A 12,196-nucleotide genomic window follows, 5' to 3' on the forward strand; every position below is an offset into this window, starting at 1 on the left:
AATGTGGCTTGTTTTGCTACTGTTCTGTTGAACATCGTGGGCATGTTTTGATGGTACCAGGATATGTGGCCACACTTGCAGGCTGCCCGAGCACGTCCTTAGGTTGTGCTGGTTGTTAAAGCAAACGAAATATTTCACTGTATATTTTCAACGTATGTGTGATAATTAAATTAATCTGAATCTGAAACCCTGGGTCAGGAATTATTTCCTTAAGCCTTGCCTTCTTTCCATCTTCCTTTTGCATCTTAAGACTTTTTAAAATCTACTCCTTTCATCAAAATTTGGGTTATCTAATTTAGAATCTCCTCCATACAGTAATGCAGATCATGTTATGTGAAAGTCATTACATAAGAAAGTTGATGCTATTGCAAAGCAATCAATAATGGTGTTGTTTGACCAGGTCCTAAGACCAATTCCAGTGTACTTTCTACAACATAGAGCTGAGCTCAGTACTAACAGGAGTCAAGCTGAAGCCATTTGATATGTTTGAGCAAATTACACATTATATTTAATCAACTCAGAGTTTCGCTAATTTAATTTTTAAAAGTTCTTTTATATTGCAACTTCTTAGTTACTCACACTTAGATGATGAATGTTTAAAAGCAACTTGAAGAGGAAAGAGCCAGTATATTAGGTACGGTTGGAATGTTCCATCATAAACATACAGGACATTGAGTGCCTTGCTAGCTTCCAAAAGCATCCGCTCATTTGTGGCAAAGGGCTGCATGCAGGGTGTCTTCTCAAATTTCTGTCTCAATGGGAAATGTCCACATGAACCGTTAATGATAATCAGCTAGTTGAAATCATTTTTCAGACATTTCTATCAGGCTGTTTGCACTTAATTATAATGAAGTCCAAAATATAATTAAGTTCAGGAAAATAAGTATTTCATTGTCCTTGAATTCAGTAATGTATGAGATACTAATTGTGTCTAATAATGTGAACTGATAGTAGCATGCAGCATACTCAAAAGGAAATGAATTGAATCTGATCCAACATATTTTTCATTTAGTATCTCTTACATCTGATTATAGAGGGAGACTTCCATTTTAGTAAGAAGGATCGATGCAGAATTAAAAATAAAATGTAAGTCTCACCTCAACGACAGCATTTTCCACTAGTCCTGAAATAGGAGATCGTGTTGCACTTCTCAGTTTCAGCTCAGCTACTCTGCGTTGAAGTACCCATCCAAATTTCTCCCTGAGACTTTTCTCAACACTTTTGAAAGAAGAGGAAAAGCACATGCGTTCATGGGAAAAGAAACATTTAAAAAATGAGGAAATACAGAATACAAAGTCTTCTTAAAATGTATATATTCCCATGTCAGCTTTCAAGATTATTTAAAGCATCTTACATCACAGGAGCTTTGAAATACAGACATTGATAGTAGGGCAGCTATTCTGTGCACAGCAAACCCCTACAAATATCTACATAACAGTAACCAACTGAATTGGCTAAGAGTTTAAAATGAATCAAAGCTGCAAGGCAATGAAGAAACTGCAGGGTAGTGTGTTTATCATAACAGCTCTTGCTTAAAGCAGGCATGGAACTGACAGGCTGAATGGCCTTCCCTGCTGTAACCACACTGTGATTCTATAATGTGATTTAGAAATAGTGACTGGAGGATGAATTTTGTTTGTCATCCTAAGAATATTTTAATCTTTTAAAAATAATATCTATTCCATAAGACATAAGGCATAAAAGCAGAATTAGGCCATGTGGCCCATCAAGTCTGTTCTGCATTCCATCACGGCTGATTTATTATGCCTCTCAACCCCATTATTCTGCCTTCTCCTCACAACCTTTGATGCCCTGACTCATCAAGGACCTATCAACCTCCGCTTTAAATATACTCAACAACATGCCTCCATGGCAATGAATTCCACAGATTCACCACCCCCTGGCTAAAGAAATTCCTCTTCATCTCTGTTCTAAATGGGCATCCCTCTATTCTGAGGCTGTGCCCTCTGGTCCTAGACTCAACCACCATAGGAAACATCCTCTTCACATCCACTCTAGGCCATTCTATATTCAATAGGTTTCAATGAGATCTCCCGTCCACCTTCTAAGCTCCAGTGAGTACAGGCCCAGAGCCATCAAATGCTCCTTATATGTTAACCCTTTCATTCCTGGAATCATTCTCAGACATCCCACCCTGCAAAAACTCATTTCAGGGAGGTAGCACCATCAATTTGTGGGAGACTCCCGGAACTTCCGGGAGAGGTGGGATGTCTGCAATAGAGTAGCTCCTTAGCAGCCAGCCAGCTAGTTTAAATAACGTTAGCTATGCTAATGAACAAATGACACCTGTTAAACTCACCTTAACATGTCTTTTACAGTCTTAACCCACCATGGGCAATAGAAAAGTCACTGTTGCAAACAGTGCAGCGAGCAACACTGTCATTATTTTTGACCCCTATTAGGCAGGGGTACACTTTAGTGTAGTCTGGTGTGACGTACGTTTTATATTTTCTTTTTTTTTTGGAACACTCTGCCATGGCACGCTCGCTCTCTCTCTCTCTCTCTCGCTCGCGTGCTCTCTCTCTCGTGGTTGCTCGCGCTCTCGCTTGCTTTCTTTCTCGCGTGCTCTCGCTTGCTTTCTCCCTCTCGCTTGCTTTCTCTCTTGCGCTCTCTCTTGCTTTCTCCCTCTCTCTTGCTTTCTCTCTCTCGCTTGCTTTCTCTCTCACACTCTTGCTTGCTTTCTCTCTCGCTCTTTTGCTTTCTCTCGCCCGCTCGCTCTCAAAAAAGTAGATTTCCGTGATATTGTATATAATTTGCAGGCATCAGGGAGCCACTATTCGTATGCGGGAGACTCCCGGAACTTCCGGGAGAGGTGGGATGTCTGCATTCTTGTGAACCTCCTCTGGAGCCTCTCCAATACTAGCACTTCTTTTCTTAAATAAGGGGCCCAGAACTGCCCACAATAGTCCAAGTGCGGTCTGACCAATGTCTTATAATGCCTTACCATTACATTGTTGCTCTTATATTCTAGTTCTCTCAAAGTGTATGCAAACATTGCATTTGCCTTTCTTACCACCTGCAAATGAACCTTGAGGGAATCTTGCACAAGGACTCCAAAGTCCATTTGCATACACAGATCTTTGAATGTTCTTTCCATTTAGAAAATAGTCTATGCTTTTGTTCTTCTACCAAAGTGCATGACCATACACTTCCCTACACTATACTCCAAATGCCAGTTCTTTTCCGATTCTCCCAATCTGTCTAAGCCCTTCTGCAGGCTCCCTGCTTCATCACCTCTACCTGCCTGTTGATCCTACTTTGTATCATCTGGAAGCTTGGCCACAAAACCTTCAAATCCTTCATCCAAACCATTGACAAAGAAAGTGAAAAAAAGTGGTCCCAATACCGACCCCTGTGGAACACCAAAAGTCTCTGGCAGCCAGTCAAGTTTATCATTCATGATTGGCCTTGGCAAATTTTCCACAGAAGTGGTTTGTGAATGCCTTCTTCTGGGCAGTGCCTTTACAAGACAGGTGACACCAGCATTAACAATACTCTTCGGAGATTGTCTGCCTGGTGTCAGTGGTCAAATAACCAGGGCTTGTGATATGCCCCAGCTGCTCATACGAAAACCCACCACCTACTCCCATGGGTTCATGTGACTCTGATCAGGGTGGGGGGGGGGGGTTGCTAAGCAGGTGTTACACCTTGCCCAAGGATGGCCTGCAGACTAGCAGAGGGAGGGAGTGCCTTATACCTCCTTTAGTAGTGATGTATTTCCATCCTGCCACCCAACCAGATTAATCCTCCCTTAATCCCACTTTCTGCCTCCTGCCAGTCAGCCAATCCTCTATCCATGCAAGTATATTTTCTGTAATACTTAACTTGTTAAGCAGCCTCATGTGCGGTAACCTGTCAAAGGCCTTCTGAAAATCCAAATAAACAACATCGACTGACTCTCCTTTGTCTATCCTGCCTGTTGTTTCCTCAAAGAACTTCAACAAATATGTCAGGCAAGATTTCCCCTTAAGAAAAACAATGCTGACTTTGGCCTACTTTATCATGTGCCTCCAAGTACCCTGAAACCACATCCTTAATAATAGACTCCAACATCTTCCCAACCACTGAGGTCAAGCTAACTGGTGAAACTTACTTTCTTCTGCACCCCTTCCTTCTTAAAGAGTGGAATGACATTTGCAATTTTCCAGTCCTTCATAACTATTCCAGAATCTAATAATTCTTGAAAGATGATTACTAATGCATCTATAATCTCTTCAGCTACCTCTTTCAGAAGATTGGGTGTAGTCCAACTGGTCCAACTGACTTATCCATCACTTTTCAGCTTTCCAAGCACCTTGTCCTTACTAAGAACAACTACATTCACTTCTGCCCCTGACACTATCAAATATCTGACATACTGCTAGTGTCTTCCATATTGAAGACTGACACAAAATATTTATTAAGTTCATCCGCCACTTCTCTGTTCCTCATTACTACCTCTCCAGTGTCTTTTTCCAGTGGTCCAATATTGACTGTCGTCTCTCTTTTACTCTTAATATATCTGAAAAAAAACTTTTGATATCCTCTTTTATATTATTGACCAGCTTACATTCATATTTCATCTCTTCTCTCCTTGTAGTTTTTTAGTTGCCTTCTGTTGGTTTTTAAAACTCGAGGAATGATATTGGGACTCAGAGAAAATCTGCAAATGCTGGAAATCAAATTTATACACACAAAATGCTGGAGGAACGCAGCAGGCCAGGCAGCATCTCTGGAAAAGAGTAAACAGGACCCTAATGAAGGGTCTCGGCCCAAAACGTAGACTGTTTACTCTTTTCCATAGATGCTGCCTGGCCTGCTGAGTTCCTCCAGCATTTTCTGTTTATTACCTAGGTTTATAAACTGCTTGAGAGGCTTCACACCTGTATTGCACTGCAGTGGTTATATTACTGTGTTTAGATTCTCTGATCCTTACACATTTTACAGCTTTCTCAAAGGATAATTAACAATGAATTAATTGAATTAACAATTGAATTAACTCAGTTCATCATGATGCTCAGTTTTCCTTTAATTCATTATTGAGTTGTTTCCTAAATACACTGAAGATTTGATTGCCCTGTTAGTTTATTCATTTTATTTGCTGTTGACATATTTTTCTGTGAGGAAAGGCATCTTGACATATTTGACCTACCCATTTGATTATTTGACTTTTGTTCTCTGACCATGTTTAAAGAGCAAGCTATTCAAGAAGAAATTTAAGGAAATTTCTCTGCTAAAGATGAATCTCAAGGTTGTATACTGTATGGAAGACAACACATACAAAATGCTGGAGTAACTTAGCAGGCTAGGACCTGATGAAGGGTCTTGGCCTGAAACGTCAACTGCTTACTCTTTTCCATAGATGCTGCCTGGCCTGCTGAGTTCCTCCAGCATTTTGTGTGTGTTGCTTTGGAATTCTGGAATCTGCAAATTTTCTCGTGTTTGCATACGGTAGACGTACTTGTTAATAAATGTACTTTGAAATTTGAACTTTGAACAAAGGGTTTTAACTCTGGAAATTTCTAGATGCTCAAACGTTATATTGAGTAGAATGTGAGTACCTCAACCAGAAGGATTGCTGTGCTTCTAAAATATGCCTCACCACCATTTACTGAAGGAAGTAGGAAATGCTTCTAAAATGTGTCTCACCACCATTTACTGAAGGAAGTAGGAAATGCTTCTAAAATGTGTCTCACCACCATTTACTGAGGGAAATAGGAATTGCTTCTAAAATGTGTCTCACCACCATTAGGGTTATACAATAAATGCTAGCTTTACATTGATCAATAGGGAGAAAAGAATATTAAAGAAACATTCAAGGCTAAGATCAATAAATAATTCCTGGACAACATAACCTACATTTAAAACCATCTACTTAAAATAATAAAATGGGATGACAAATGTATTATTCTTACTCTACGGAGACTCTGGTCTGGTAGTTTTCATTCATTTTCAGTAGCTTATCCAACCAAGTGAAACTTCTGAGTGTCGATGGAAGCAACCTTCCTTTCAGCCGTTCACAAATGGCAAGCATCTGTTGCCGATCTGACTCGAGGATGGCACAGACGGAGCTTCCAAGTGCCTCACTCTGCACGCAGTTTAGCGGTAGAGGATTCAACTTGGGCTTCAGGTTGTTGTCACCTGCAGAACCACTTAAGATATTACCCTCAAGAAAATTTTTCACTGAGTATGACTCTGTAATATATAATTATGTGGTTAAAATATACTTAATCAAGTAAGAAGCAGAATCTGTATGTGGTGGTTTAAATATTAAAGATTGTACACCTCTAAGATAACTCAATGGTGCAGAAGAAATGGCTTTCAAGGTACATTTGTTAATTGGTTCATTATTGCCAAATGTATTGAGGTACCTGTACAGTGAAAAATTTGTCTTGCATACCATTCATACAGATCAATTCATTACAACAGTGTACTGGTAAGACAATAGCAGAGCGCTGAATAAAATCTTAGTGTTATAGAAAGTACAGTGCTGGTAGACAATGAGGTGCAGGGTCACAGCAAGATAGATTGCAAGGTCAAGTTACCATCTTATCATACTGAGGTATATTCAGAAAAGTGGAAAGTGAGTTTGAGATATTTTGTAAACTAATATTTTGTTAACAGTTCCTAGAAATATTACTTTCTGTGTGGTTGACTTTTGTATTCTTTATCATTTGACCAATGTGTATCAATTTGAGGGCAATTCTAAATTTGTCTATTGGTTTCTCTTGTTTTTTAAGTACTTTCACTCAAGTACATAACTGACCAAGTTAGGTTAAAGAATATTTGTTGTTGATAATGATATTCAAACTAAAACTCCATAAAGTACATGAATTAGCTAATTCTACAAAAATATCAATTCTACAAAAACACCATTCCCAAATCATGGGCAGAATCCTATCCATTGATAGTCAACGGGCAAAAAATAAGATACCGGTAAACTAGTTGGATGCTTCATATAATTCAGCAAAGTCGGAATTACCTTTTAGTGCTTGTTCAAAAGTGGGCTGATATATTAAATTCATAACATGCCAGGGTAGAAAATTAATCTACCAATTTTGGGTTGGCGGTATACACCACTGCCAACACCTTATGAGAGTCAAGAATAGGCAATGAGACAAACCCTCAAATACTGTGTGATATCCTAGCTTCCTTGAACGGGGTATTGAACAAAGAAGCCACTCATGTGAATGAGACAAATGCAAACAATGGGCAGTTCTAATCTGTTTCACTCTACTGAATTCTGAAAATCACTTGTTCGTAATTATGGTTGGCTTCTCTCAACACCCATTATTTATGGTTAACCATGAGTTATGGCTAAGGACTATTACTGCTGTTTGTGTAATACCATTTGAATTTAATTGAAATTCAGATCCTCTCCGCATTGTCAGGTGCAGATCTTTACTCTCAACTGACTTTGGGCGTCTTCCAGCCAATTCTGCCCACAGATACTGTTCTGTAACCGATTTCTGTGCCAAATCAGAATCATAATCCTGTAGGAATAAACAAAGAGAAGCTATGACAAAGAAAGTAAGCTAGTGCAGCATCCATTTGATAGAGATAGTGAAATGTAATGTGACCTTATCCCATCTCTGTGCAGCACTTACAACTGGGTTATAATCTGTCACTATTGAGGCCGATGACATTCCATGTTGAGCAGTTGCTATGAAGTCTTTGGTTCATAGTTCTGAGAAACACATCCGCACCATCTGCCACAAGCAGGACTTCTTGGTGGCCAAACAGTTTAATTCCCATTTCCATTCCATGTCAATCCACGGCCTCCCATTGTCCACTCTCCTCTCCTGTCAGATCCTTTCTTCTCCAGCCCTTGATCTTTCCCACCCACCAGGCTTCACCTATCACCTTCCAACTATCCTCCCTCTCCTCCCCACTTTTAATTCAGGCATCCTTCCCCTTCCCTTTCAGTCCTGATGAAGGGCCTCAACCCAAAACGTCAACTGTTTACTCTTTTCCATAGATGCTGCATGACCTGTTGAGTTCCTCCAGCATTTTCTGTGTGTTGCTGATAATAATAGTAGTAAATAAATAAATAAACAGATATTACTGAGAACATGATTTGTAGAGTCCTTGAAAGTGAGGCCTTAGGTTATGAAATCAGTTCATTGTTGAGGTGAGTGAGGTTATCCATGCTGGTTCAGGAGCCTGATGGTTGAAGGGTGATAACTGTTCCTGAACCTGGTGGTATGGGACCTTAGGCTCCTGTACCTCCTGTACACAACTGATTGAAACGAACTTTGGAATGTCCTGAGGGCTCAGAGGAGAATGGGGGTTGTGGACATTCAAGAAAACCTAGGTTCTTCTCATCTGAGTGAACAAGCTATATAGGGGATCTAAAATCATGAAGGATCTAGACTGTGCACATAAAGAGAAATTGTTCTCATTGGCAAAGTGATCAACAACAAAGGACAAGAACTTCTTATAAAAGATTCAGAAGAGACACAAGGAAAAACACTTATTTATGCAGTGGGTGATTAGAATTTGGAATACATCGCAAGCTGAAGCAATGGAAACAGATTCAATCATTAACATAAGAGGTTCTTCAGATGCTGGAGATCTCAAGCAATGCACACAAAATGCTGGAAAAACAGCAAGTCAGGCAGCATCTATGGGACTCAATCAAGGTATTCAAATGGAAGTTTCATAGGATATGCAATCACAAACAAAAGAAAATCTGTAGATGCTAGAAATCCAAGGATCATACACAAAATGCTGGAAAGTTGTGCATGCAGAACGTGGCAGTGGGACTGGTTGATCTGCTCTTACAGAGAACCAGTAGCCTTCTTCCATCCTGCAACCATTTGATGATACTTTGAAAGGTTTCAAAAGAGATTAGAGATTAGCTTTATTTTGTGATAGGTATATTGAAACATACTGTGAAATGCTTTGCAACACACATCAAAGTTTCTGGTGAACGCAGCAGGCCAGGCAGCATCTCTAGGAAGAGGTACGGTCGACATTTCAGGCCGAGACCCATGTTTTATGTCAACAACAACACAGTCCAATCATGTGTCGCCATGTTACCCCCCCCCTCGCCCCAACAACTTACTAACCCTAACCCGACGTCGTTAGAATGTGGGAGGAAACCAAGTGGTCATGGGGAGAATATAAAAATTCCTTATGGACAGCAGCAGGAGCTAATCCTGATCTTACAGCTGGTATTGTAAAGTAACTGCTATACTAGCATGCCACCCGATATAAAAATGAAATCAACTTAGACCCACCTCAATCTTTCTGTCACTTTCCAGGCTTGAAGCTGATTGAGACCTAAGCAGAGTATGGCTTGTAACCATTGCTGTTATGTCCATTCAACTTAAATTTCTTAAACAACTTAACAAAAGCTCTTCAAGCAAACATATCACCTACTCTGGATTGGAAGCTTAGAAATATCACCTAACACATCATAGATTTTGTGCAAATTAAAGGATTAACAAAGTATTCAAACTCTGAAAAAGTTAGATTGAGATTTATAAGAAACATCACCACACTCATTTAAGTAATTGGGCAATTTTATGATTGAGATGGGTCTGAGTAGATTTCATTTTTAAATCAACATAAATTTGGATTGCTTGAATGACTTTCAGCACCTTTCTACCACTACAATAAATACGATGTGTACTGCTTGAATGTTTATTCATGTTAACAAGTTAATGAGAAGGGCGCTTCAACCCAAGTCATTAATGTTATCTTTTTCATTAAAAAGTGATGCTGCTGTGATCCGTTTTTTACAACATATTCATTGACTTGTGAGACTACTTTGTACAGTTTTCTTCGTTCGATTGTTCTTTCTTTCCTCTCCTTCCTAGAAGTGTATACCTCAGATAAATATTATGTGGAGATTTGTGACAAATATATATATGTACAGTATCTGAAATACATCTTATGGAAATGTTTGATGATGGACTTCAATAAAAAATAAATTACAAAAAAAAGTGATGCTTCTGAAACTAACTGCTTAACATCTGAATTCAAGAAGGAAAATATTCATTCTCCAGAAATGAAATGTCTAGATATTTCATATCACAATGGATTGTGCTTTGATATACACAAGCCACATTTTGAGGTGGTAACATTTTACTCTTTTCAGTTACTTTATTAAAAGTCATTATGTAGCATGATAGAATAACTATTGGTGGTGATTTTGGAAAGAAGGGCTGATGGATCGAGCTAAGCCAGGCTTTAGATGTTAAAACTGTGATTTACAAATCTCAGAAAGATCCAAAGTAACTTAATCCCCATTCATCTAAACAGACATAGTAGAGTTAAGAATGTCGATGAATGAAGTTTCAAAAGAGGCTGTATTCCATTGTCCATCTACAGAGGCAGCCTCAACCTCTTCAGGGGGAGCATTTTAGGTGAATGAGATAGAGAACTGAATGGAAGATACACTGTAAATTTTCTAGTAAAGTACAGTGGAATCCAGTTAATTAGGCCATCAGTTAATCAGACAGCCACTTATTTGGGACAATTCTGAAAGAACAAAAACTAATCAAGAAAATAGCTGGGATTGACCGTTTATTTGGGACACTATTCCGCTTAATTGGGACAGAAGACTGTTGCCAAACAGTTCCTAACTTGCAACATTACACCGTGCTTGAGTGAACAGTTTTTAAGTAGCATCAGTTGCGTGAGTTTGTATTCAAAAACAGTGATTTGTTTTTACACAGAGAGTTAGCAAAAAATAAGCAGTAAGACAATTCAGAACTGTTTGAATTACTGTGGTTTCAAACATTCAGACTTGGAGATGCCAGAAACAGCCAGGAGTGAAAATGAATTGATTTCATTAGTTCAACAAGTTAAAAACTACGAAAAATTTGAAGGTATCAACAATCATCTTGAATGTTACAATGAAAATGAAGATTTGGAGGATGCAATCATCGAAAGCATTGTATGAAGACATGGCATTATCTGCACTGTCAGCGTTGATTTTGTTCATTTACACTTAATCTAAAGAACACACAACATACACATGATGAATTCTTCCATCGATAACTATTAGGAACTAATACACAGTGTTACAGTACTGTAGGAGTATTGAGAGTGTTTCTGTATTTTATATAAATACATAATTTGTTACTCAGTTAACTGGTATTTTGTCGTTTTTATACCTTTTTAACTATTTCTGTGATAACTTTGGCTAATTAAGGCAGCCGCTTAATTGGATCAAAATGTACCTGTCCCAATGTGTCCCAATTAACTGGAATCCACTGTATACTTCTCTCTCTCTCTGTAAAAACTCACCTCTGATATCTTCTCTAAACTTTAGGCAGTATCATCCTGGGATAAAGGCACACTCTATCTGTGCCTCTTATAATCTTATACACCTCTATCAGGTCACCCCCTCATCCTCCTTCACTCTTTCTTGCTCAGGCTTTCCACATAAGACGTGCTCTCTAATCCAAGCAACATCCTGGTAAATCTCATCTGCACCCTCGCTAGTGCTTGTACATCCTTCCGCCAGTGAGATGACCAGAACCGAAAACAAATGTAGTCTAACCAGAGTTTTATCCCGGTTTTCAGAAAAATGAAAATGAAGATGTATTTATCATGCAAATAGATTTTTTAAATGTAATGTCAAAGGCAGCTTACCATCATGATACTGAAGGGAAAAGGGAAGCCAATTAATAATATTAATATCAACTAGAAACATCTAAAAATGTTTGTTAAATAATATTTTATGCTAATTGCTTTATATTTAAAGATTTACTGTCTTGAATTTTAAAATTAGACAATTGCCTACACAAAGAAGAAACCACAACTATAACCAGCCATTGATTTTTTCCCAATTTCAGCTGACTGAGCCACTTAAAGGATTGACGGTGGATATGCAATGGCAAGCATTTAAAGATTGCATGGATGAACTACAACAATTGTTCATCCCAGTTTGGCAAAAGAATAAATCAAGGAAGGTAGTGCACCCGTGGCTGACAAGAGAAATTAGGGATAGTATCAATTCCAAAGAAGAAGCATACAAATTAGCCAGAAAAAGTGGCTCACCTGAGGACTGGGAGAAATTCAGAGTTCAGCAGAGGAGGACAAAGGGCTTAATTAGGAAAGGGAAAAAAGATTATGAGAGAAAACTGGCAGGGAACATAAAAACTGACTGTAAAAGCTTTTATAGATATGTAAAAAGGAAAAGACTGGTAAAGACAAATGTAGGTCCCCTACAGACAGAAAC

At 38.8% G+C, this 12,196-nt stretch overlaps 1 protein-coding gene across 2 annotated transcripts in view; it reads right to left on the bottom strand.

The window, feature by feature from the left end:
- LOC140187630 (uncharacterized) overlaps nt 1–12,196 on the bottom strand; it is a 70,325-nt gene that overhangs the window by 38,721 nt on the left and 19,408 nt on the right. For both annotated transcript variants that reach the window (XM_072243150.1, XM_072243149.1), the window contains exons 6-9: nt 7,349–7,493; nt 5,916–6,141; nt 1,098–1,218; nt 580–748 (exon numbers count right to left, since the gene is read on the bottom strand). In XM_072243150.1, coding sequence (XP_072099251.1) covers nt 580–748; nt 1,098–1,218; nt 5,916–6,141; nt 7,349–7,493 — 661 coding nt within the window. The remainder of the gene's footprint in view (nt 1–579; nt 749–1,097; nt 1,219–5,915; nt 6,142–7,348; nt 7,494–12,196) is intronic.

This window comes from Mobula birostris, chromosome 25, assembly GCF_030028105.1.
Source record: "Mobula birostris isolate sMobBir1 chromosome 25, sMobBir1.hap1, whole genome shotgun sequence".
Lineage (NCBI taxonomy): Eukaryota > Metazoa > Chordata > Chondrichthyes > Myliobatiformes > Myliobatidae > Mobula > Mobula birostris.